The sequence below is a fragment of the Vigna umbellata genome, chromosome 1, assembly GCF_029865625.1.
Source record: "Vigna umbellata cultivar VRB3 chromosome 1, Vumbellata_1.0, whole genome shotgun sequence".
NCBI lineage: Eukaryota > Viridiplantae > Streptophyta > Magnoliopsida > Fabales > Fabaceae > Vigna > Vigna umbellata.
Genome location: NC_142165.1, coordinates 1,309,663 through 1,337,177, shown reverse-complemented (window position 1 = coordinate 1,337,177; position 27,515 = coordinate 1,309,663). Strand labels below are relative to the sequence as shown.

Sequence of the window (27,515 nt, the reverse complement as noted above, 5' to 3'; positions counted from 1 at the left end):
GTGGAACCTAAAATTTGGAGAATGGGAGAGGGAAATCCCAAATTTTCATTTCACTAGGTCGATGCCTATTCCGACGGCTTACGGAGCCTTCGGTAAATTCAACAAACCTTCGGTAAGGAACAACATACATGACCGTCGGTACATCCTTCGGTAAACAAAATTTACCGAAGGGCACAAAGGCTGTCGCCAATATCCCTTCGGAAAGTACCACTTTTCTTGTAGTGAAACCTTCATTGTTGTTGGGGAACCGATGTAATCCTTTGAAACTCTCATGTATTGAATTGGTTCTTTAATCTATATGTTTTCTTTCATTAATTGTTAGGGTTTTTCTTCTATACTCCATGCATGTTTTGTTTAACTCATTCAATTGCATGATCATTGATGTTATTTGTATGGACACATATAGATAAATCTAGAACTGAAGAAATTCTCCCAAGAGTAATATTGCCTAGACATAGGGATAGGAGGATTGGTTGCCTTTAAGCTTCTGTGCGAATGTAATGCATGAATAATTGCTAGGGAGACAAGACATTGTAAACTAGTGATTAGGAGTAGGCTTTCTTCATCGAGACATCGGGTTTAAGGTAAATTAGAAAGTGACATTAACATTAATAAAGAAAGATGAATTCTTGAATACATGAGAGTGGATAGGATGAATCAGAAACCCCAACAACATCATCATTCCATAATTTACATCAATCACTTTTGCTTCTTTTGATTCAATTGATCAATACATGCATTCATATTTAATTTTCGGTATTTGCATTTAAACCTACAAGAATTCGTTCACAAGTCTAATTTTGATCAACAAATCACATAACTGTTTAGGCCGTGAGTCCTTTGGGAAACGATACTTGGTATTACCATTTTATTATTACTTGATATGATTTGGTACACTTGTCGAGGGTTAACACACTCCTACATTGAGTCATCTAGTCTCTTCAGATGCTTAGGGGTCTAAGCAGTCTTAGCCTGTGATCGAGCAATCAGTTCCTCAACCCGCCCCATTAGCATTCTCCCCCTAAGCAACAAGTGGGAAGGGAAAAGAAGAGGGGGGAAATAAATTTTCACCGTCAAGGCGAGAAATCCTCCTCATCACAAAAGAGGAGCTGTTGGGTGGAGGACGACTATTTAAGGCCTCTGACAGGGGGATTTTTAGCGTTGAGTTTCATTTAAGTGATAAAGTGTCCTTCAATATGTTTGGTGTCGATAAGGACATGTTAAAGGGCATCACTGAGCAGGAGGAAGTGGATGTTATGACCGAATTGAATGCCCGAGTGGCATTGCTTAATACCAAAATCGTTGAGAATGTTGCAGTAAAGGTTAAAGGGCTTAAAGGGGAGCTTTCTAACGCTCAAGCAAATCTGGAGCAAACTTTGAAGGTTAACACTGAGTTAAGTTCCAAGATGAAAGAGTCCACTAACATTCAATCTAGATGTCTACAGACAAAGGCATACTTGAACATTTAGTTGGCTAACGCCCGAGTAGTTGAAAAACGCTTGGTTAAGGCTAACTGTCACCTTCAACGCTAGGTGGATGACCTCGTTCTAGATTATGAAGACGGTCGAATACTTGACCAAGAGAAATGCTGACCTGGTTGAGCGGGACACTACCCTTATTGTTGAGTTAGTGAGCAACATGAGACTAGGTTCAACAAAGCTATTGCCCGTGACACACTTTTACCATATCTCATTGGAAGAGGGTAACTTTAACATGATGAAAGATTTTCATGAAAGGAAGCTGATGTTCCTTCACAAAATGGAACCTTATGGAAATATTGGGCAAAATACTGCTCCTTATAATGCTCCAATTAAGGGTGTCACGAATCATATTGAAAGCAAGATATTTCAAAATCCTCTTTGAAGTATTAGAAAACACTAGAAGGGGGTTGAATAGTGTTTTCATACATCTTTTTCGAAGCTGATGCTTGACCATATTTTTGGAGATTGGATGATCCTCTTGAGAAATGTAGTTCTTATATTGTAAACGTTGTTCTGATAGATGAGTTTATGGTCTTGGTATTTGGCTTATCTTTATAGTGTTTAGGAGATGTAACTCCTAGAGAGTAAATTATCTATTAATAAGCATGCATGTTAATGATATGCTTTCTACATATGGAGAACATTTATAAATCTAAAACATATCACACATACATTTTATATTGGTTCACTCAACTAAGCTACATCCACTTCTTCTATAAGATAACTTAGAGGGTTCTACTAGATTTTAAATGAAGTATATATGAGTGTTCTTGTCACTCGTTTCACTAGTTAAACTCAGTAACCCTTGTTATTGTGACTAGTATTGAATATCACTCACTCCTAGTGCACAATATTATTCACCATTCCTAGTATCCCTAGACACTCGCGGTATCCTCCAGATAGAATGTCTAGTTGAATTTAACCCACTCTTGGTTGTCGTAGTCAACCCAATAGCCTTTGTTACTGTGACTCTGACTTAGTTTCACTAATTCCTAGTCGTGTAGTATTGTTCTTCACTATAACGCCCCAAATTTCAGGGTGTCACGGGTTATTCAAAAACTGGTAAAATTCAAAACTTTATCATAGCGCAAAAACCTATATCAAAAACCTTAACATTTAAACGACATAATTTATTTAAAACATAATAGTTTTAAAAACATTTGTCCAATAAAAATAACAAAGGAAATAAAACAACTTCAATTACAACTTTGTATAAAAATCCTAAAATTGTCCCTGTCATCTCTCGAATCTATCATGCCTCAACATCATCTGCAATATCATATGCTCACGTATAACGCATTATACGATCATCGCTGATAATTTCATTCACAAACACACAACACAAACATTTATGGGGTAAGCTACTGATAAAACAATCATAATAACAAGATATAAACATAATGATTGTATCGACAATAATCAAACACCCCATACATAGTAGTAATAACAATATGATTCCTAAACCTTTAACATAACAAACCATGCTAAAACCAAACAATCCTTACAACCATTTCATCTTATATAAAAACTTGTCAACCCCCACAATCTCCCTACCATATGTCATCTTCCGTACTCCATTGCACCAAACCTATTTATCAAAACAAGGTGATTCGAGTTGCCCTCCATCGCAGCTTCAAACTTATCTCCATGATCCTCCAGAACTTATGAGTAAAAACTGTGATGTTGCTCATATTGGGTATTATACTCAGCATGAGTCGGAACCCTATGGACGAGACATTTATCCCTTTCTACCCCCTCGAAAGAGGAAAGGGTAACACTCACATCTCAATCCCTTCTACCACCATCATAGGTGAAAAGACTCATCTCTTATATCCCTCTTAGAAACGAAGGGATCCACCTTTCTGCCATCTCATAAGGAAAGGTACAACCTCAAATTAATGAAGTATGACAATGTCAACCCCCAATTTCGTCCGGATTGACTAAATAATAGGTTTATTTCTATTTTTGATTTGTTTTATTTTATTTTTCGCATTTTCATTTTATTTTATGTTATTATTTTTAATTTCATTTTGCTATTTTGTATTTGATTTAGTCTTTTTTTAAAAAAAAAATAAAAAGCAAAAAGAAAAAAAAGAGAAAAAGGTTTGAAACGTGAATAAAAAAAGAAAAAAAAGTTTTTTTTTTGGGGAGACAGTGTTATGTGGGCGCTGGGGGAGAGACAAAACGGTTTTCTACATAGTGCACGCGGTGTTGGCAGAGACAATTTGGAGCGTACGGGGCTGGTACATTCAATTTGGGAGATACGGAATCGAAAAGAAAGACACAGAGAGAGCAGAGGAAAAGCTTTCTTATTTTTCGGATTTTGGAGTGGAAAGGAGGAAGATGGGACACTGCTTCTTCGGACCTTCATCTTGGGTCATCATCCAGTCACAGAAAAGCATCCACCTTTGACACCGGCAAAGAAAGACAAGGGCCAGAGGAGGTCACCAGACACGCAGCTAGCAGCAGCCATAGAGCTCCGAGAGGTAAGCCTCTTGCTCACCTGTGTGGTCATGTATGGTTAGTGCATAACTGCCTTATTCCATTTTGCTTATGCTACGGTGAGTCTGCCACATTCCCCATTCTAGAATTATTACCAAACATCATCAATCTTCACCTCCAATACTTGATTTCCAATACCCGTGATCATCTCCATTCCCTGCTGCAACTCCCACCCATCATCATCACGGGCACACACGCAAACTTTGTTTTCCTCCATTTACTCAACCAAACCTCATTCCCTCATCCAATCATTAACCATCATCCATCATTCACACCTGATACCACGGCCATCGTCTTCATCCATTTCCTCTTCGTTTTCATCTCCAACACCTAACACTCACGGCTACTACCAACGCCCTTCTAGCCACCTTTTCCTTCCACTCCCAATTTTCAGAGACCAGGGGACTAAGCCTTCAAGCCTCCTCTCATTTCCAATCACCATCACCAGCAAAGGATTTGAACCCATAGACACGCACAAAACAAAAACCATAAACACATCACAGTATCAGATCAAAATCCTAAAACCCCAAATATTTTCTCGGCAAGCCTCTGACTGTCCTCTCTGATAACTAAACGGTGGAACCACACTGGTGGTGGTCGGCGTACTGGTGGCGTCTTGGGCTGCAGCTGGCGGCGGCGGTTTTGGCTGAGACAGTGGCGTGTGTGCATGACGGGGTGGAGGTACCTCCGTTGGCTGCCTTGGAAGAGAGACTCTAGGTTTTGTGCTTGAATGAAGAAGAAGTACCGTGATTGATGTTTAGAGATTTCTTTCATTAAAGAATTAAGAGGTGTTTAGGTGGGATTTAGTGGAGATTCACGTACTTCCAGCATTAGGTGCGCTCGGTGATTGGAGAATGATGGTCCGGATGGTGAATTTATTGGGAGGCAGCAGCACGCGCAAAGAGAGGACACACTCATTTTCTTCCTTTTTGCTTTGAACATTGTTTATTTTGGAAGAAAATAATGTGGCAGACTTGCTTTTCTCGGAGGATGAGCTCTTAAATTATTATTCCCTCTTGCCATTTTCATTTTGGGTTTTTTATGCAGTGCATACGGGTTGTGAGGCCGTGACTTTATTCCTTTTCCTTGCTGGAAATTAAGCACGCAGTTGCACATTTAATTGGTTCAGCATATTTCACCCACAAAATGGATTTTCATCATCATGACCAAACACTAAAATCCTTTCTCCACTCATCTCTTCAAAAATTGAGCTGCAGCTAGTCCAGAGGTCCAAAAATTATGTGAGAGAATTCAAATGAAAGCCCTTTGAGTCTAGAATCTAACCCAAAAAGTTTCATTGCATTTAGAGCTATGTGGAAAAAAATATGAGCCAAACAGTAAACCAAGGTTAGTGCCAGAAACGAAACAGCCAAACCTGATTTCGAAATTATACTGCAGCTAGTCCAGAGGTCCAAAAATTATGTGTGAGAATCCAAATGAAAGCCCTTTGAGTCTAGAATCTAACCCAAAAAGTTTCATTGCATTTAGAGCTCTGTGGAAAAATATATGAGCCAAACAGTAAACCAAGGTCAGTGACAGAAACGAAACAGCCAAACCTGATTTCGAAATCATACTGCATCTAGTACAGAGGTTCAAAAATTATGTGTGAGTTATCAAATGAAAGCCCTCTAAATCTAGTTTCTATGAAAAAAAGTTTCATTACGTTTGGAGTTTTGTAGAAAAAATTATCAGTGAAGCATTCAGCAAAGATTAGTGGAAAAGAAAGGACTGAAGCCCATTTTGTCTCTGCAAAAAGAGAAGGTTGGGTCTGAACACATTATTTCGGGCTGCACTTCCAATTTCATCCTTACACCACCCCTGGCAGATCCAAAGTTGGAGAAGAGGGTTTTGGCCCAAACAAAAGAGTCTCATTTTTTTTCGCACCCCTGGTATTTATCTCTGTACAACCATTCTTGTTGGACTTTTCTCTTGCTTTATTTTTTATGCTTTTGTTCCTTTATTTGATTATTTGGTCTTTATTGTATGTAAAACTCCCTTGTATGATAATCCCATACCCCTTTGTTTTATATCAATTGGACTTATTTGTTTGGTGTTTTTGCATAAAAATTATAAAAATAAAATAATAAAATAATAAAAAAAATGAAAATGAAAAAAGATAAAATTTTAAAATTATAAATATTTTATATAAAAAATAATAATAAATACAAAATATATTTTAAAGGTTTAGGCACATGTGTGATCGCACGCATCGTCCTTGTGTTAAAACCTTTTCTTCTTCTTTTCTCAAATAAAATACAAAAATATATTTTAAAGGTCAAGCACATGTGTGATCGCTCGCATCGTCCTTTTGCTATAAACCTTTTATCTTTCTTTTAGAAAAAATACAAAAATACATTTTTAAGGGTCAAGCACATGTGTGATCGCTCGCTTCGTCCTTGTGCTAGAAACCTTTTCTCTTTCTTTTATAAAAATACAAAAAAAAATGTTTTAAAGGTTAAGCACGTGTGTGATCGCTCGCATCGTCCTTGTACTAGAAACATTTTCTCTTTCTTTTAGAAAAATACAAAAATACATTTTAAAGGTCAAGCACATGTATGATCGCTCGCATCGTCCTTGTGCTAGAAACATTTTTTCTTTCTTTTATAAAAATACAAAAACACATTTTAAAGGTAAAGCACATGTGTGATCGCTCGCATCGTCCTTGTGCTAGAAACCTTTTCTCTTTCTTTTATAAAAATACAAAAATATATTTTAAAGGTCAAGCACATGTGTGATCGCTCGCATCGTCCTTGTGGTAAAAAACCTTTTATCTTTCTTTTATGAAAAATACAAAAATATATTTTTAAGGTTTAGGCACATGTGTGATTGTTCACATCGTCCTTGTGCCAAAAATCTTTTCTCCTTCTCACATAAAAATACCAAAATATAAAACATTCACATCTTCAAACAACAATCAACCTTTCAGCCAGAACTACGTGATCCTTGATTCTCCATCAAAAGTGGAGATACGTAGCAGCAAGGCTGGTCCTTGTCAGGTTCACTCCCCCAAAATCATTTCAAAACGAATTCTCAATCAATTTCTCAAACAAATTCCTAAACAAAATTTTCAATACAGTTTCCAAAAGAACTACGTAACCCTGATTTCTCATTTTGAATGAGAATACGTAGGAGCAAGGTCAATCCTTGTCGGGCCCAAAAAACTAAAAAATATATTTTGTTTATTTAGAATTTTATTTTAGGGGATAGTTAAAAATTTTGAAAACCACATCATATTCGCGCATTTAGTTAAAGGTACTGCCTTAGGGCAGGCGTTGTAGGGTGCTAACACCTTCCCTACACGTAACCGACTCCCGGACCCAGAATCTGGTTCTTGTAGACCATGCCTTATCCTTTTTATGGTTTTTCTGTAGTTTTCCAGAATAAACTATGGTGGCGACTCCAAAATCTCTTTTCAAAACCCGTTCCGTTTTTTGGATCGTCGTCCCGTCGCGATTCCGGTTGCGACAGACAAGAAAACATCTTTTCCAAAACAATTCACAACCACATCACAGAATTTACAACAATCACTTAACATTTAATCAACAACTGAGATACACATCAAACTTAACACCCAATGTACCAACCATTTACATCTCAATTAGAAGTAAAATTCAGCAACATAGGCAAACAATTAAAATTCTAAAAACTGATGGAATTTATGACACATTAGTTAGAAAAGGAGGAAGCTAAAACTACTATGTCAATTACACCCAAAATGCACCCACTAGTAAAAAAATTGCTTTTTAACTCGCGGTATAGGTATCGGTTTAGGAAAAACCGAAGTCTATCAAAACGCGGTGGCATTTTTGTAATTTAGGTGAACTTATATGCCTCGGTTCAAGGGAACCCGAAACATATAAGTAATATTCCCTCTGCATCCCCAGGACGCTGCGGCTTCCATTCTCCAGTCCCCTCTCCCTCAACTCCACTGCGGCTCTCATTCTCCAGTCCCCTCTCCCTAACCTCCATCATTCTCTCACCAGATGGCTTCTCCCTCTGCATCCCCAGGACGGTGCGATGACGGTGCGGCGAGGCGAGACGAGACGAGACGGTGCGACGAGGACAGATCTCACGACGGTGCGACGAGGCGAGACGAGACGAGGCGAGACGAGACGAGGCGAGATGAGACGGTGCGACGACGGTGCGACGAGGACAGATCTCGCGATGGTGCGGCGAGGCGAAAGAACTCCGACGGCGCAACGAGGGAGCTCGCGACGGTGCGGCGAGAGCCCGCGACGGCGGCTGCAATGGCGGAAACCCTTTTCTGCGTTTTTTGGTTTTTGATTTTTGGTTTTTGGTTCTCTTTCTTTGTAGGTAGGTGGCGAAATGCATTGATTTTTTGTTTTTGGTTTGGATCTCTATCTCCCGTCTGTTCTCTCTGCTTCCTATTCCCCTTCTTCTTTGATTGTCAAAGTAATTTTGTGCAAAGACATGGATGAAAAGAATTGCAGAAAAGAGAAAGAAGTTTAACCAGAAAAGAGAAAAAAGTTTAACCAAATAAACAAACATAAAAACTCTAATCTCGTTCTGATCTCGTTGAAAATAAAAAAATTAAAAGACTCTACTGCCTCGGTTGTTTTTGAACCGAGTCAGAATCTGAAATCTTTTGATTCGGTTCAGGACCGAGCTAAAAAATCCATTTTCTTTTACCTTGTGTGCATATACACCGGTTATAGAACCGGTGTCTATTTGAAAAAATAACCGAGGCAGTATAGGTTGATTGCACTAGTGACCTAATTAATAAACCTAATTACGTTTATATATATATATATATATATATATATATATATATATATATATATATATAAAAGATTAAATAAAAATTAATTAAAAGTAAGAAACCATGCATAATGTGGTCCTGCATGAAGAAAATCACAAATTTGTGAATTACAAAATGTTTCATGTAAATAAGTAATAAAATAACCTTTATTAAGTGGGTAAGTTCATCATGTATCATGAAAGACACCCATTCGTGTTCTGCTTGTACGTGTGCCATGCATTTTATAAAGTATTCAAACCATCCTAGGCATCACATCAGATTGGATAATACACAGCTTAAACTAAGAAATTTGAGGAACCTCGTACAAATGCAAGTTGCTTCCATGCACAGTAATTCCATACGAACACCACATATTGATTAAAGCATTCAGAATTATACCAAAATAAACAATAAGGATAACTTTCTTACAATAATCATTCAAAATCATACAAAACAATCAATAAGGATAGCTCCATATTCCTGGTTTCCCACTAATTCTTTTCCAGGAATAAAAAATGTCCTTTTATTGCACCATCAAGCTCTTACAAACCTTCACTCAATCAAACTTTCACTTTCACGACATCTTCAAAGTTTCTGTCTCTTTTTCCTTATGGATAGGGTTTCTATCTTAACATAATATAAATATGAGTCATATATAACTTTATTGGATTTATTTTTTGAAATCTTTGTAATAGTCCATTATTTTAGAATATATTAAAATTAAATTATCTTTATCTTAATTGATTCTAATAAGCTCCTAAATAATATATTTTATTATTATTACTATTATCTAACAATAATATCTAATTATATCTAATCATATCTCAATATATCTTTTAATATGTACCAATATCTCAATATATTTTCCTAATTGAATAATTCTTCACCAAATCTTAAATAAAATAAACTCTTTAAATATAAATAACAAATCATTTTATCTTTTATTTAAAATAGTTAACCATATTTGTATATTTATCTTAATTCTTAAAATTTTTAGGATCTCACGTTCCCCCACCAAAAACAATTTACATCCCTGAAAATGTACTTACAAAATAATAAAGGTATATTTTACTTATGTTTTCCTATGATAAAACCTAAGAGAAATATTTAAAATTATAGTTAAACAAACACAACAACATATTCATACTTTAGTAGACAATGCACAATAATTATTATAAATATTAATACACATCACACTTGCACGTAAAACAAAGAATAAAAGAAATAAACATATATTATGCACACAACAATAATAAAACACATGACTACTATCCATATCAAGGATCTCTAATCAACTATGTGACCCTTCAATTTTATAATAATTATCTTTTCTTATTTTAAATAATGACTCCCATGATTACCAAGCTATTAATAGGGGGAGCATTAGACTTCAAACAAATTGATTTTTGGTGATGAATAGTTGATAATGAGTCGAAAATGTTCTAATCATTCTTGCATAACACAAATTGGTAAACAAATGTTTAAAACAATACAACTTTGTGTTAGATGTGTAGATCATGAATTTTTGAATGAAATAGGCATAAACAATTCAAAATTACGTAGTTCTGGTAGTATTAATCGATTACATAAGCGCCACTTACAGCGTAGTCTTGCCTGCTTGCCCTCCTAGGGGCGCTGAGCGCTAGTTTCAATGCACCATTGAGTGCCTGCTTGCCCTCTAAGGGTCGCTGAGCGCCAGATCTCTCGCAGTGTTGCCTGCTTGCCTGTAGTTGGGGCGCTGAGCGCCAATGACTTGGGCTTATGGGCCTATTTTTAATCTATTTAAGGACTTGCACACCCTAGGGTTGGTATCTTTGGAAGCCTGAAGTGCAAAAACAAACTTTTCGACCCTTTGGAGGCAAATTTGGATGCGAGAGCTCTCCTCTTCGTTTTCTAGGGTTTTTATCTCACTTTCATTCCATTGTACACCAAGGTTCTCCATGACGATGGAGAACTAAACTCATTTGTTGTTGGGGAATATGTAACATCTAAACTTTCATGTATTTGAATACGATTTGAATTATTTTATGCTTCTTTCATTAATTGTTAGTGATTTCCTCCTTTGCTCAATGCTTGTTATGTTTTGATCACTCATAGCATGATGTTTGAATTTCTTTGTTATTGGAAAATACCTAGAAACCTTGATCTGGAGAATTTCACCCAAGAGAAATATTGCCTAGGGATAAGAATAGGATGTTTGGTTGTCTTAAGCTTATGTTTGTAATGCAGAATTGATTATTAGGGATGTAAGGGATTGTGGTCTATAATTAAGGGTAGACTTTTTATGCTGAGGGATTGGGTTCTAAGTAATTTAGAAAGTGACGTTAACAAATTAATGAAGAAGATGAATTCTTATATACATGAAAGTAAGGAAGGTGAAATCTAAACCCCAACAACAAATCATCTCATATTATCAACACCATTCATTATTGTGTCAAGCCTCAATTGATCAATTTGCATTCATATTTACTTTTGTTGCATTTTGATTTAAACACCAACAAAATAGCTTTTCTGTCTTAATTAGTTAAGTAATTATACGATTGTTTAGTGTCGTGAGTCTTCTGGGATACGATACTTGGTCTTACCATTTATTATTACTTGATACAATTTGGTACATTTGCCAATGAGTTAAGAACTTTTTGGCGCCGTTGCCGAGGACTCGTGGTTTAAACTATACTTTTGTGTGATTCTTAACCAATTTTGACTTTATTTTTATTGTTCTTTAATTTTGGTTTGTTTATTTTTATTTTTAATTTTTAGGCTAATTGGGTGCTCTAGTGTTTTGTTTTTTTTAGTGGATGTAGGATAAGATTTGCACTAGGAGCACAAAAATATTTGAACCTCTCTTTTGAGGTTTGGAAAATAGTAGAAGAAGAAGGAAGAAAAGGAATTCCAGAGAATTTTTTCCCTCTCCTGATACTCTTCAACAGCCTTTCACATTATCTGACCAAGAAACAGAAGATATGGCTAACAATCAGAATGTAGACGTACCCTGGCAAATTATGCAGCGGTCATTGGACCTCTTCATTTTAATAGCATTGCAAGGCCAAAGGTCAATGCCGCAAGCATGGAGATGAAGCCTACTCTCATTCAATTGGTAAAGAGCAACCAATTCAATGGATTACCTCATGAAAATCCATATGAACATCTGACCACTTTCAATGAAATATGCAATACAGTGAAGATTAATGGTGTGCCAGATGAGGCTATTAGACTTAGCTTGTTCCCTTTCTCTTTAGGAGGCAATGCTAAGATGTGGCTTAATTCATTCCCAGAGAATAGTTTCACTAAGTGGGAAGATGTGGTGGCTAAGTTCCTGAACAAATATTTTCCTCAATTCAAGCTCAACAAAGGCAAGCAGGAAATTTCTTCTTTTCAACAGAGCATCGACGAAACTTTAGGTCAAGCGTGGGATAGATTTAAGAACTTGTTGTGGAAGACGCCCACTCATGGATTTGATGAACCGACGGTGGTTATTCTTTTTCTTCGAGGATTGAAATCACAGACAAAATTGATGTTGAATGCCTCAGTTGGAGGTAACATCAAGAACAAGACTCCAGATGAAGCTTATGAGTTGATAAAAAATATGGTCGCCAATGATAATGAGATGCATAATGAAAGAGCTCAATTTCAATCGAAAGGAGTTCTACAATTACAATCTTGTTAAAAGATTGGCAAGTGTACCAAATTGCACAAGTAATATAAAGGCTTAATTACCTACTTAGTCCCCATGTTCGGAGGTAATTTGCTGTTTAGTACCCGGTTTTAAAAATGTAGGCATTTGATACCTATGTTTTGAAATTTGTATCAATTGAATCCTACCCACTTAACACCGTTATAAATCTAACGTTTTTCTGACTGTGTATGTGATTTGTGGACGAGCGGTTATGGACGAGCGTTCGCTTCGTTGGACGAGCGTCCTCTTCTGCCTGACTGGGCGTTCGCTTCGCTGGACGAGCGTCCTCTTCTGCCTGACTGGGCGTTCGCTTCGCTGGACGAGCGTCCTCTTCTGCCTGACTGGGCGTTCACTTCGCTGGACGAGCGTCCACTGAACGTACTTGCGTCCACAGGGCGAGCGTTATCAAACGCTCGTCCACAAACGCTCGTCCACAAATCACATACACAGTCAGAAAAACGTTAGATTTATAACGGCGTTAAGTGGGTAGGATTCAATTGATACAAATTTCAAAACATAGGTATCAAATGCCTACATTTTTAAAACCGGGTACTAAACAGCAAATTACCTCCGAACATGGGGACTAAGTAGGTAATTAAGCCTAATATAAAATGGTAAGACCAAGTATCGTATCCCAGAGGACTCTTGGCACTAAACAGTCTTGTGATAACTTAATTAATTAAGACTTAAAATAAACGAGATCATTAGTTTGAGATGCAAAAACAGAAAATAAAATATGAATGTAAATTGTTCAATAGTAGAGTAACACAGAGATGAACAGATGTTGTTTAATATGAGATGAATATGTTGTTGGGGTTAGATTTCACCAAGTTCCCTCTCATGTATATAAGAATTCCTCTTTATGCATTAATGTTAACGTCACTTACTAAAGTATTTAGAACCCAATCCCTTGGCGTAATAAGCCTGCCTTAATTCCTAGTTCGTGCAATTCCTAGCGTTCCTAGAAAATTAAGTCTGAAGATCAAGAGCTTAAGACGACCAAGTACTCATACCCTTATCCCTGAGAAATATTAACCTTGGGAGAATTCAACAAGAACTTGAATTGTAAGGAACCTCCCGACACTCATGCAATTCATAAATCATGTAACTAAATGAGTTAAATAGAGCAAGCATTAAAACAGATGAATTCCCTAACAATAAATAGAGTTTAGTTCTTGAGAGTTCACAAGGTTACATCATTCCCCATCAACAAATAGAGTTTAGTTCCCCATAGACATGGAGAAACTAGATGTACAATGGAAAAGCATGAGATAGTAAAACCCTAAGAATAGAAGAGGAAGCTCCCGCCTCCATATCCGCCTTTAGAGAGTATAAGAGTGTGCTGTTGTGTTGCTCCAGCCAGAGATACAAAACCTAGAGCGCTTAGGTCCTTTAAATAATGTTGGAAAAGAGTAGAAACAGGGTCCAATCCAAAAGAGTTGAAACAGAGCAAAAACAGGGTCGGATCAGCATCGCACGCCGCTCGGGCGCCCTATTTGGCCGCCCGAGCGGTGGACGTTGATTTCCGTAAGGCTTATGCCTTCAATTTCGCCCGGGCTTCGGAGGTCCGACGCCCGGGCGGCCGTACCCACCCGGGCGGCGGGCATCGATTTTTCCACGCCCAAGCCTCTTGCAGGTCGCCCAAGCTTCGTGCGGTTCCCTCTTTTAGTGCTTTTCTAGGCCTTTATGAGCTCTATATCCTTAGCACTTCATCTTTGCTTCATGTATTAACTCATTTTCTATCAAAACAAAGGGAATTAGTCATAAAATCATCAAATTCAACCTCAACTCTCTTATTCACTCAACTTAATGAAAAAGCATGAGTCCAAGCAAGTTTCTAAGTCAAAAAAGGTGTATTTAGTATCAAAATTACATAACAGATAACGGTATTTTAAACCTGTTATCACAACCCCAAACTTAGAACTTTGCTTATCCTCAAGCAAAACAAAATGTAACTTAACTCTCAACAAATATCACAATGGTTCAGCAGTTTTTCAAAATCTTTTTCCAAGATAAGTAATCACTTAAATCAGCTCATCATAGGAATATCAGTCAAGATGCACAGATGCTTTCTCTCAAATAACTTAAAGTGCTACTCAAACAGTTCAACAAATGCTATCCTTAAGAGCAATTAATCAACCAAACATAGATGTAATCAGAAATTCAAAGAACTATTCCTCACCAAGGAAAGTGTTTCACTCAAATACTCAATAGTGTATCGCTCAAGCATTCAAAAGTATCTCACTCCCTTATAGGTGTGTAGTGTTGGTGCCTTTTTCACTCTTCTATCACATTGCCACACAAATTAATTTTGCTTTTCATTTAACCACAATCAAACAGACTCACAAGCAAGTTGTCATCATAAGGGCTTTTCATGGCTTGTAGCTTGGCTAGGTTAAGAAGAAAATTGGTTTTTTTTTGTCAGCAAAATTTCCTGAGTTAAGAGAGACATTTATGAATTTATCAATTACTCACAGGTTCTCTTTTCAAGAAGATCTTTCCCAACCTTTTTCCCTTGCAGTGAGCTCTATTTTCTTTTCTTTTTATTTTTCCTTTTTCCTTTCATTTTCTTTCCTTTTGATTTTTTTCCTTTTCTTTTTTTGTTGCTTTTCAATTGCTCACTACATAGAAAAGTGGGGTTGCTTACCAGCAACCCCAAACTTCAACCTTTATCAATACCTCACAAGTATTCTCAACTCAACTCAAGGTAAAGAATTTAAAACAGGATTTTCAAAACATGCTTAAGGCTAAAGGTTCAAAGGGTAGAGCAATTATTTTCTTTTCAGTGGAAAAATTTATGAAGGCTAAAAGAATAAAGGAAAACAACATATGGCCTTGGTCATATGAAACCTGCAAGCAAGTAGTTCAACCATAGAAAATTTGGGCAAAATCATTTATGCTTCCAAAGTAATAGCAATTATTCACAACAACTCTGAAGCCCAAAGGTAAACTCTCAAGTTCTAGAATTCAGAAAAACATCATGCTCAATATCTCAATCAAGTTTTACCTCAAGCACCTGTTTCGCATGTTAGAAGCAACCACCTGTGTATTTTTACATCATGCATCATCTCAACCTCAATTCAAACAATAAGCATAAAAAAGTAACTCTCATCAAAACATAACATCAGAAGAACTAAACCACTGTAATAAGATAGAGCATAGTACATCACTACATAAAAAACAATAAAAACAGGAATATTAAAAGAGTTCAACAAAAAAAAAAAAAAATAACATAAAAGCAAGGAAAAGTTTAGAAAGTTGGGTTGCCTCCCAGTAAGCGCTTCTTTAACGTCACTAGCTTGACCCAATAGATTCAATCTGGATCAACCAACTCCATGATTGTGGAAAGGTGTTCCACCTCACCACCCAAATAATTCTTGAGACGTTGTCCACTGACAACCCAACTTCTTTGTGGATCTTCAGATGCTAGATCTGTTAACTCGACTGCTCCATGTGGAAGAACATTCTTGATCATAAATGGACCAGACCACTTGGACTTCAATTTTCCAGGGAAAAGTTTCAGTCGTGAATTGAACATCAGTACCTGTTGTCTTGGATTGAAGACTTTTTTTACTAGCTTCTTGTCATGATAAAATTTCACCTTTTCTTTGTAATTCTTTGAAGAATCATAGGCATGCAGTCGCATCTCTTCATGCTCAATAAATTGCCTTCTCCTTTTTTCGGCACTGTCACAAGAATCATAATTCAAGAATTTTAAAGCCCACAGAGCTCGATGTTCCATCTCCACCGAAAGGTGGCATGCCTTTCCATAAACCATTTGAAAAGGAGATAATCCAATAGTTGTTTTCATTGCAGTTTTGTATGCCCAAAGGGCATCGTCCAACTTTAGAGACCAATCTTTTCTTGATGAAGCCACTATCTTTTCTAAAATTCTTTTTATCTCCCTGTTGGAAACCTCATCTTGCCCATTTGTCTGTGGATGATATGGTGTAGTTACCTTGTGTCTCACACCATAATGCTTGAGTACCTTTGCCAACTGAAATTGCAAAAATGACATCCTCCATCACTGATAAGTACCCTGGGTGTTCCAAACCGGGAGAAAATTTGCCTTTTAAAAAATTTGATGACAGTTTTGGAATCATTCTTGGGACAGGTCAGGGCCTCCACCCATTTGTTCACAAAATCCACAGCCACCAGGATATACTCATTATTGAAAGAGGGTGGAACAGGCCCAACAAAATCAATGCCCCAACAATAAAAAACTTCCACTTCCAATATGTTTCGCAGTAGCATCTCATGTCCTTTGGAAATAGTACATGTCCTTTGACACTTATCACAGTTTTTGGCATGATTATGAGCATCTTTAAACAGAATAGGCCAATAAAATCCTGACTGAAGTACTTTTGCAGATGTTTTCTCTCCAATAAAATGACCCTCATAAGGTGAGTCATGACAGTGTCATAAAATTCCTTCCACCTCTTGCTTAGTCACACAACGCCTTAGAAGGTTATTTGCCCCAATTTTAAACAAGTAAGGATAATCCCAAATAAATTGTTTGGCATCATGTAAAAATTTCTTTCTTTGTTTCCAATTGAGATCATCTAGGATTACTCCTACAGCTTTGAAATTAGCCATATCAGTAAACCACAGCCTTTGTTGGATATACATGAGTGTTTCATCCGAAAAAGATTCCCAGATTTATGCTTCCTTGCTTGTAACTTCACTGGTAACTAACCGGGATAAGTGATCAGCAATTAAATTCTCACTTCCTTTTTTGTCACGGATTTCCATATCAAATTCTTGTAAAAAAAGCACCCATCTAATCAATCGCGGCTTGGAATCCGGCTTGGTTAGCAAATACTTTATAGCTGCATGATCTGTGTAGATAATCACTTTAGACCCAATGAGGTATGGTCTAAATTTCTCCAAGGCATATACAATAGCAAGAAATTCTTTTTCTGTGGTGGCATAATTCAATTGGGTTTCATTCAGAACTTTGCTTGCATAATAAATAGTATGAAATACCTTTTCTCTTTTTTGGCCAAGGACAGCTCCTATAGCATAATTCCTGACATCACACATCAGCTCAAAATCTGGTTCCAATCAGGAGCTCCAATTACTAAGGTAGAAATCAATTTTTTTTTTCAAAATATCAAATGCCTAAAGACATTCATCAGTCATCACAAAGGGTGCGTCCTTGACAAGGAGGTTGCTCAGTGGTTTGACAATTTTTGTAAAATCTTTGATAAATCTTCTGTAAAAACCAGCATGACCTAGAAAACTTCTGATCCCCTTCACATTGGTTGGTGGCAAAAGTTTTTCAATGACTTCCACTTTGGCTCTGTCAACCTCAATTCCCTTGGAAGAAATGTTATGCCCCAAAACAATACCTTCTGTGACCATAAAGTGACATTTGTCCCAATTTAGAACAACGTTGGATTGGATGCATCTTTTAAGTACAACATCCAGGTTAGACAAACACTCATGAAAGGAACTACCAAATACTGAAAAATCATCATGAACACCTCAATGCACTTTCCTATTAAATCTGCGAAAATAGCTTGCATGCATCTCTGAAAAGTTGCTGGAGCATTACATAACCCAAACATCATTTTTCTGTAAGCAAAAACTCCAAATGGGCATGTGAAAGATGTCTTCTCTTGGTCTTTTAGATCCACCACAATTTGATTGTAACCTGAATATCCATCCAAAAAGTAATAAAAAGCCTGACTTGACAACCTCTCTAGCTGATCCATAAAAGGAAGGGGAAAGTGATCCTTTCTAGTAGCATTGTTCAACTTCCTGTAGTCAATACACATCCTCCATCTTGTAACAGTCCTTGTGGGTATGAGCTCTTTTTTTTCATTATAAATAACTGTCATCCCACCTTTTTTTGGTACCACCTGTACTGGGCTTACCCATGCACTATCAGAAATAGGATAAATAATGCTCGCTTCAAGTAACTTTAGCACTTCTTTTCTCACCTCCTCCTTCATAACTGGATTGAGCCTCCTCTATGGTTGGGCAACTGGTTTGTAATCATCTTCCATGAATATCATGTGCATGCAATATGTTGGACTTACACCTTTGAGATCTGAGATTGACCATCCAATTGCTCCTTTGTTCGCTTTGAGTATTTCTACCAACTTTTCTTCTTCTTTGGGAGATAGAGAGTTGTTAATGATAACTGGTTTGTTTCCACCTTCTTCTAGAAACACATATTTCAGGTGTGGTGGTAACATCTTCAACTCCTTTTTGCTTTCCTTGGCTTTTTCTTCTGTATTTTGCAAAGGATACTTTTTTAATTCTTCCAAATCAGTCAAGCACTCATCAATTAATTCCTCTTCTTTTTCATTCAGCTCTTCACAAGTGTCAACTAGTATTTCCTCCAAAAAAAGAGTATCACTTGCGTTGTTTTCTTGCATCATGCAAATTTCATCAAGTGCATCAAGATGAAAACATTCCTTATCATCTTTTTGGTGAGACATGGCTTTAAAGACATCAAAATTTACTTCTTCATCTTGCACTCTCACCTTTAGTTTGCCATTTTCCACATCAATCAAAACTCTTGTTGTCTTCATAAAAGGTCTCCCAAGAATAAGAGTGACATTCACATCCTCCTCCATCTCCATGATGACAAAATCCATAGGAAAAGGAAATTTATCTACTTTCACAAGCACATCTTCAGCCACCCCATAAGAATATTTCAGAGATCTGTCTGCAAGTTGAAGAGTCATCCGAGTAGGCTAGAGTTCCAACCCCTCAATCTTTTCAAACATGGATAGCGGCATGAGATTAAAACTGGCTCCTAGATCAATAAGTGCTTTTCCAACAGATATATTCCCTATAGTACAAGGAATGGTGAAACTTCTTGGATCTTTATACTTAGGGGGTAGGAGCTTTTGTATGATAGCACTACAGTTTCCTTGAGCTTCAATAGTTTCTTCTTCAATGTACTTCCTTTTCCTTATGAGGAGCTCCTTCAAAAATTTAGCATATGAAGGCATTTGTTGCATAGCTTCAGAGAAGGGTATATTAATCTCCAATTTCTTGAAGATTTCCATGAAACGCTCAAACTATTTTTCTTTTTTCCTTCCTGGAGTAATTCTTTGGATAAGGAAGGGGCTTTTCATAAGATTCTTTTTTCTTTCTCTCATCTTCTTCCTCTCTCTCTCTCTTTTCTTCTCTCTCTTTTTCTTTTGTTTTCTCTCTCTTCTTTTTCACTCAACCTTTCTTTTTCTTTTTTTCACTCTTTTTTTTTTCTTTTTCACTCAACGTCTAATCTAAAACTTTGCCACTTCTAGTAATAATAGCATTGCATTCTTCTCTGGAGTTGGCTTTCAGGTTACTCCCCAGATCATCCAACTTCTGAATCATGTGACAGAGTTGTTTCTCTATCCTCTTGAATGCTGCTTGATTGCTTTTATGATGAGAATCAGACACCTGCAGTAACTATTGAAGGGTGTCATCCATAGCCCATCTTTCTGATAGAGAAGGTTGTTGTTGTCATTGTTGTTGACCGACAGCTTGCCCTAATTGCATCCTGCAAGCTAAAAATTCTAAAAAAATATTGTTAGCAAAAATAAAAACAAAATTAAAAATAAAAGATACGAAAATAAAACAAAACAAAATCAAATCAAATCAAATCAAACAAAATAAAGTAAAATAAAGCCAAAATTAATTAAGAATCACACAAATAGAATAGTTTAAACCGTGAGTCCCTGGCAACGGCGCCAAAAACTTGTTAACAGATTGGCAAGTGTACCAAATCGCACAAGTAATATAAAATGGTAAGACCAAGTATCGTATCCGAGAGAACTCTCGGCACTAAACAGTCGTGTGATAACTTAATTAATTAAGACTTAAAATAAACGAGATCATTAGTTTGAGATGCATAAACAGAAAATAAAATATGAATGCAAATTGATCAATAGTAGAGAAACACAGAGATGAATGAATGTTGTTTAATATGAGATGAATATGTTGTTGGGGTTAGATTTCACCAAGTTCCCTTTCATGTATATAAGAATTCTTCTTTATGCATTAATGTTAACGTCACTCACTAAAGTACTTATAACCCAATCCCTTGGCGCAATAAGCCTGCCTTAATTCCTAGTTCGTGCAATTCCTAGCGTTCCTAGAAAATTAAGTCTGAAGATCAAGAGCTTAAGACGACCAAATACTCACCCCCTCATCCTTGAGAAATATTACCCTTGGGAGAATTCAACAAGAACCTGAATTGAAAGGAACCTCCCGCACTCATGCAATTCATAAATCATGCAATTAAATGAGTTAAATAGAGCAAGCATTAAAAGAGATGAATTCCCTAACAATTAATGAATAAAGCATATATGATTAAGAATCAATTCAAATACATTAGAGTTCACAAGGTTACATCATTCCCCAACAACAAATAGAGTTTAGTTCCCCATAGACATGGAGAAACTAGATGTACAATAGAAAACCCTAAGAGTAGAAGAGGAAGCTCCCGCCTCCATATCCGCCTTTAGAGAGTATAAGAGTGTGTTGTTGTGTTGCTCCAGCCAGAGATACAAAACCTAGAGCGCTTGAGTCCTTTAAATAAAGTTGGAAAAGAGTAGAAATAGGGTCCGGTCCAAAAGAGTCGAAATAGAGCAAAAACAGGGTCGGATCAGCATCGCACGCCGCTCGAGCGCCCTATTTGGCCACCCGGGCGGTGGACATCGATTTCTGTAAGGCTTATGCCTTCAATATCGCCCGGGCTTCGGGGGTCTGATGCCCAGGCGGGCGTCGATTTGTCCACGCCCAAGCTTCATGTGGTTCCCTCTTCTAGTGCTTTTCTAGGCCTTTCTGAGCTCTATATCCTTAGCACTTCATCTATGCTTCCTATATTAACTCATTTTCTATCAAAACAAAGAGAGTTAGTCATAAAATCATCAAATTCAACCTCAACTCTCTTATTCCCACAATGTAATCAAAAAGCATGAGTCCAAGCAAGTTTCTAAGTCAAAAAGGGTGTATTTAGTATCAAAATTACATCACAGATAACGGTATTATAAACCGTTATCAAATCTCAAGATTCTCTATTAGCTCAGAACAAAATAATGACTCAACAATTGGAGACTCTGATGAAGAAAATCTCTCAATTGCCTCAAGAATTGCAGAATGTTTCTAAAGCTCAACATCAACTTTGTGAGCTGTGTGGTGGAGATCATATCAATGGACAATGTGCCATGCAAGCTATTACCCAAGAAGTCAGGTAACTACAACCAAGGGTGGAAACCTCGCCCAATTATGGGTCAAGGGCAAGCTGGACAATTCAATAGACCACCACAACAACAATGGCAACAACAACCCTCCTTATTTGATAGAACTGCAAAGTTAGGGGAGACACTCCAACAATTTATGCAGGTATCTATCTTCAATCATAAAAGCACTAGAGCTGCCATAAGGAATTTGGAGATGCAAGTTGGCCAACTGGCTAAGAAGTTAACCCTAAGGAGGAGTGTAACGCCATTATGAGTATAAGTGGTGAGATGTTAGTTGAAAGAGACATTGAGAGAAAAGAGAAAGCTGAGTTGAGTGAAAAAGAAGAAGAAATTGAAGAGAGAAAGGAGGAGGCTGAGAGAAAAGAAATTGAGAGAGATGAGGGAGAGAAAAAGAAAGAAGAAGAGGAAGAGAGAAAAGAAAAGAAGAGAAGAGGAAGAGAGAAAAGAAAAGAAGAGAAGAGAAAAGAAAAGTGGAGAGAAGAGAGAGAAAAAGGAAAAGAAATTGAGAAGCCCCTTCCTTATCCAAAGAGCTTTTCAAAGAAGGAAAAAGAGAAGTAATTTGGGCGGTTCATGGAGATCTTCAAGCAATTGGAGATTACTATGCCCTTAACCGAAGCACTGCAGCAAATTCCAGCTTATGCGAAGCACATGAAGCAATTCCTTAGCAAGAAGAAGAAATATTTAGATGAGGAAACAATTGAAGTGCAGGGCAATTGTAGTGCCATCATGCAGAAGACTCTCCCTCCAAAATTTAAAGATCTGGGGAGTTTCACCATTCCGTGCACCATTGGAAACCATAATATAGGGAAGGCTTTTATTGATTTGGGGGCTAGCATCAACCCGATGCCCCTATCTATGCTTAAAAAGATTAGTGGTCTTGAAGTCAAGCAAACAAGAATGATGCTTCAGTTGGCAGATAGGTTCGTCAAATACCTTTATGGTGTGGTAGAAGACGTGGTGGTGAAGATTGATAAACTCCAATTCCCGGTGGACTTTATAGTGATGGAGATGGGGGAAAATGCAGAGATACCGCTCATCCTTGGACGACCATTTATGAAGACAGCCCAAGTTGTCATTCATGTAGATGATGGAGTTCTAACATTGAAGGACCAAGAGAGAGAGGTAACTTTCAATGTGTTTGAAGCTGGGCAGCCAATTCAAGAAAAACAGACTAGTCTTAAAACAACAAATGAAGTTCTATTAGTGATTAGTCTGCCTGATAAAGCTGCCAAGTCGGTCAAGAAAAGGATTAATTATTTTTTTTTCCACAAGTGAAGGAAGAGGATGGAGATAAGGAAGAGAAATTTGTTCACCAAAATCTTGTTGTGGAAAGTGATGAACCCAAACCTGGCATACCAGTGAAATTCAAGAACAGGATATGGGTTGTTAAGACTATCAAGGCAAATGGAGTTCTTCAAATTGAGGTTCCTTATTCTAGGAGAGTGAAGTTGGTGACAAGAAAGTTGTTGAGATTCTGTTGGTGTCATGAAAGGAAGAAGAACGCCGACATTAAAAATCCAAATTGAGCATAGTGGTGTCAAGCTAATGACGTTAAACAAGCGCTTACTGGGAGGCAACCCGGTTTTCCCTTCTTTTTGATTTGATTTTGTTTTGAGTGTTTATGTTTTTAGGTTGTATGTTGCTTCTCCCGGACTTCAGTGCATTTCACTTGATGAGTTCATCACTCGCATGTCTATGCATGGGGACAAGGCCCAAGTACGTGGAGGAGGTGGCACGTCCGGAGCCAAAGCCATGGCAGAGGATGATTTGGAGGAAGATTCAGATGCCTTTGAGGGGAGTGAAGATTCAGATGCCTTTGAGGGGAGTGATGACAGCATCTCCTGTTTTTTTCTTTATTTTTTATGCATGTTTGAACTTGGTTTATTTTGTTTTAATTTTAGTGAGCTATGTACTTAGTTAAATGGATAGTTTGCTGCAATGGTTTGGTGTGAAGTGATAAATTGTTTGTGAGAAGTAATATTGTCTTGTGTTTGATTTATTGTTGTGAAAGTGATGTTGAGATATTGATTGATTTAACTCTTAAGCACAAATGGTGGTTGCTCATAGTTGTTTAAGACAGATGCATGGTTTCAATTGTGATTAATGTGCTTGGCATGATGTTTATCAAATTGTGGAACCTTGAGTTAACCTGTGAGATATTGTGCTCTAGAGTTATTGTTGTTGAATGTTATTGCTTTAGAATCACAATTGATTTTGCTTGAGTTTCTCTATTTGAACTATTTGCTTGCTTGTTACAAATGATCAAGGTCATCTGTTCTTATCCCTTGAAAGCCAATGCCAAAATTTCAACCCAAAAATTTTCAATTTTTTTTATCCTTTGAACCTTGAGTTTAATGTGAAAAACCCTTGAAATCCTTGCCTTGAGTTGAGTAGAGTATGCATGTATGGTATAGGAGAATGGTTCAAGTTTGAGGTTGTTGGAAAAAATGAAAAGGGAAAAGAAAAAGAGCATTGAGCAAAGAAAGAAAGAAGAATAGAAAAGATGTGCTCAATGAATAAAAGTTGGGATTAAGTTAAGAAGTGGTTTCCCAAGTGAAAAGTAGAAAGAAAGATTAATGTTAAATTATGAAGTAAATTGTTCACTCTCTTAACTCAAGGAACTTTGTTGTCCAGAAAACCCAGTTTTCTTCTTAGCCTAGCCTCAATACAAGCCTAAAAAAGTCCTTGTGATGATAACTTGTTTGTGAATGTGTTTGATGTTGTTAAATGAAAGGCAAAGTTGAATTGTGTGACATTGTGATGGCAGAGTGAAAGAGACACCTCATTATACACTTTGAGCTTGAGTGAAACACTTTCTTTGGTGAGGAATGGTTTCATGCACTATAGGATAACACTTTGCTTTGTTGTTGATCACTCATAAGGCTTTTGCATCTATTGTGCATTATTTGTTATGTAAGCACCATAGTTGAAGCTTGATTGGCTAAGACTTCATTATATCTTGACTGATCTTTCTAGGATGGGCAGACATGAGTTATTTACTTGTCTTAGAAGAGAAATTTTTGGTGTGCTAGACCATTGTAGTATGGCTATTTTGTTTAAGCCAAATTACATTTTGCTGGAGGACAAGCAAAGTTTCAAGTTTGGGGTTGTGATAACGGTTGAATATACCGTTATCTGTGATACAATTTTGATATTAAATCTACTCTTTTTGACTTAGAAGCTTGCTTGAACTCTTGTTTTTAGTTTAGTTTTGTGAATAATTGAATCGAGGTTATACTTTATGATTTTAGCACTAAATTCCTTTAATTTTGTAGGTTGTTTTGGAAGGGAAGCAAAAGTATCAAGGAGTCGAAACTCAAGAGGGACAACAAAAGGATTAGAGAAGAAGGCTAAAGAAGGCTGAAGAAGACGCAAGGCTCCTGATTGCCTTTTCTGGGGCCCTCAGCGCTAGCATAAGGCGCCTGATTGCCCTTTTTGGGGCCCTTAGCGCCACTCTGCACCGCAACACGCCTGGGCGCCCTTCCAAGGGCGCTGAGCGCCAGTTACAGCGCAATCTCGCCTGCTTGCCCTCTTGGGGGCGCTGAGCGCTAGTTTAAATGCACCATTGAGCACCTGCTTGCCATCTGAGGGGCGCTGAGTGCCAGTTCTGTCCCAATGTCGCCTTTTTGCCCTTAGTTGGGGCGCTGAGCGCCAGCGACTTGGGCTTATGGGCCAATTTTTGATCTAATTAAGGACTTGCACACCCTAGAGTTGGTATTTTTGGAAGGTTGAAGCGCAAAAACACACTTTTCGACCCTTTGGAGGCAAATTTGGATGCGGGAGCTCTCCTCTTCGTTTTCTAGGGTTTTTATCTTACTTTCATTCCATTGTACACCAAGGTTCTCCATGACAATGGAGAATTAAACTCATTTGTTGTTGGGGAAGATGTAACCTCTAAACTTTCATGTATTTGAATATGATTTGAATTATTTTATGCTTCTTTCATTAATTGTTAGTGATTTCCTCCTTTGCTTAATGCTTGTTATGTTTTGATCACTCATAGAATGATGTTTGGATTTCTTTGTTATTGGGAAATACCTAGAAACCTTGATCTGGAGAATTTCACCCAAAAGAAATATTGCCTAAGGATAGGAATAGGATGTTTGGTTGTCTTAAGCTTCTGTTCGTAATGCAGAATTGATTATTAGAGATGCAAGGGATTGTGGTATAATAATTAAGGATGGGCTTTTTACGCCGAGGGATCGGGTTCTAAGTAATTTAGAAAGTGACGTTAACAAATTAATGAAGAAGATGAATTCTTATATACATGAAAGTAAGGAAGGTGAAATCTAAACCCCAACAACATAATCATCTCATATTATCAATGTAACACCCCCAACGGAGTGCCACGTTTTAATTTATAAAATCCAAAATCTACGCCAATTTTTTTCTTTTATTTAAATCACGTCGCGGAAACAAAAACCTCAAATTTCTAAATATATTAAAATATAAAGTAAACTTTTACAATTCTTGAAATGCATTATTCAAAGATATAAAAATAACTTTAAAACATAATAAATTCCCAGCAGCAAATTCCCATCTCTCTCGTCGACTACTCCAGTCCTGCCTTATCTGCAATGCCATCGACTCCCGTACAAGTACGATCATTGCAGGTGGAATCACAACCACAAAAGAAAAGGCTGAGTAACTAAAAACATAACATAGTATATGATTTAACATCATACCATCGCATCATAGACTAATATAGTCATAACATCACAATACAGACTAACATATTCATAACATCACAACACATCTCAATATTCAACTCATAACCCGGATCATCACCACCCAGACTATCAAAGTCATAACATTACAATACATCATAGTATTAAACTCACAACTCAAATAATTTACACAAGCTTCTGTTGCTTCCTTGAATTTTGTCGTACCAAACCTGTTTCGCAAAACAGGGCGATTCGAACCGCCTTCCATCGCAACTTCAGGCCTATCTCCCCGACTCCTCAAGGAATTACGAGTAAAACTTCGGTTAGGCGCACCCACCGAGCACTATACTCACACGAGCCGAAGTCATTAGGCGAGACATCCAACCCTCTCTAGTCCTCAGGATAGGGTGACACTCGAATCTCAGTCTCCGCAGAGAACTCAACACATTATTGTATCGCAATATGAACACCATCTGTTCGACAAAAATTCTAAGGAAATGACAGAACACTTACTCTCACAACTTCACCATCACAACCATATATAAATCACCATCATATACAAAGTCAATCAAATTCATTGACCAATAATTAATAAAAATTCACAAATATTTAAATAACTTAATTTAATTATTTTTCCTACTGACGCACCCCCATGAAATTACTAATTTCACACTTCCATAAACTAGAACAACATTTCTAGTGCACCCCCACTTTTTACTAAATTCCCAACACCAAAGAAAACACCTAATTCCAATATATCCCTTTTTACTCTAAACACACTTCCTTCTACATCTACTTTTTAAGTGGACCCCAAGACCATTAAATTACATTTTCTCTCACTTCCAAGGTAGGTCTCACGTGAAACCACTCATTTCTTACCGAACTCTCTCTTTCTCTCTCCCTTTTTACGTAACCTTTCACTTCTTTCCTCTCCTTTTCTTTTGTTTTTCACATTCAATTTTGGTTTTCACATTCAATTAAACAAAATCACTTCACCCACATTTTCTCACCAAAATTCCGTGGACCCCACTCCCTTTTCTAGCTCACTTTTCTTCCCTTTCCTAAGTTAAAGTTTATGACTTCTCTCCCATGCACAATGAAGTTTACGTAACAATCTCTCCATCCCATTTTACATTTTCAATCTTCTCTCTCTTGCCATTAACTCACGGTCTCACGCCATTTATCATCCACACTTTTATTTTGTTCTTTTTCTACATATTC

General features: G+C 37.2%; 1 protein-coding gene across 1 annotated transcript; it reads left to right on the top strand.

Annotated features, from left to right (window-relative positions):
* The first annotated feature begins 11,809 nt into the window (after window positions 1-11,809).
* LOC148204364 (uncharacterized) lies at window positions 11,810-12,409 on the top strand. Its single transcript, XM_088105592.1, has one exon. The coding sequence runs from the start codon at window positions 11,810-11,812 to the stop codon at window positions 12,407-12,409; it is 600 nt and encodes a 199-aa protein (XP_087961718.1).
* The last annotated feature ends 15,106 nt before the right edge of the window (window positions 12,410-27,515 follow it).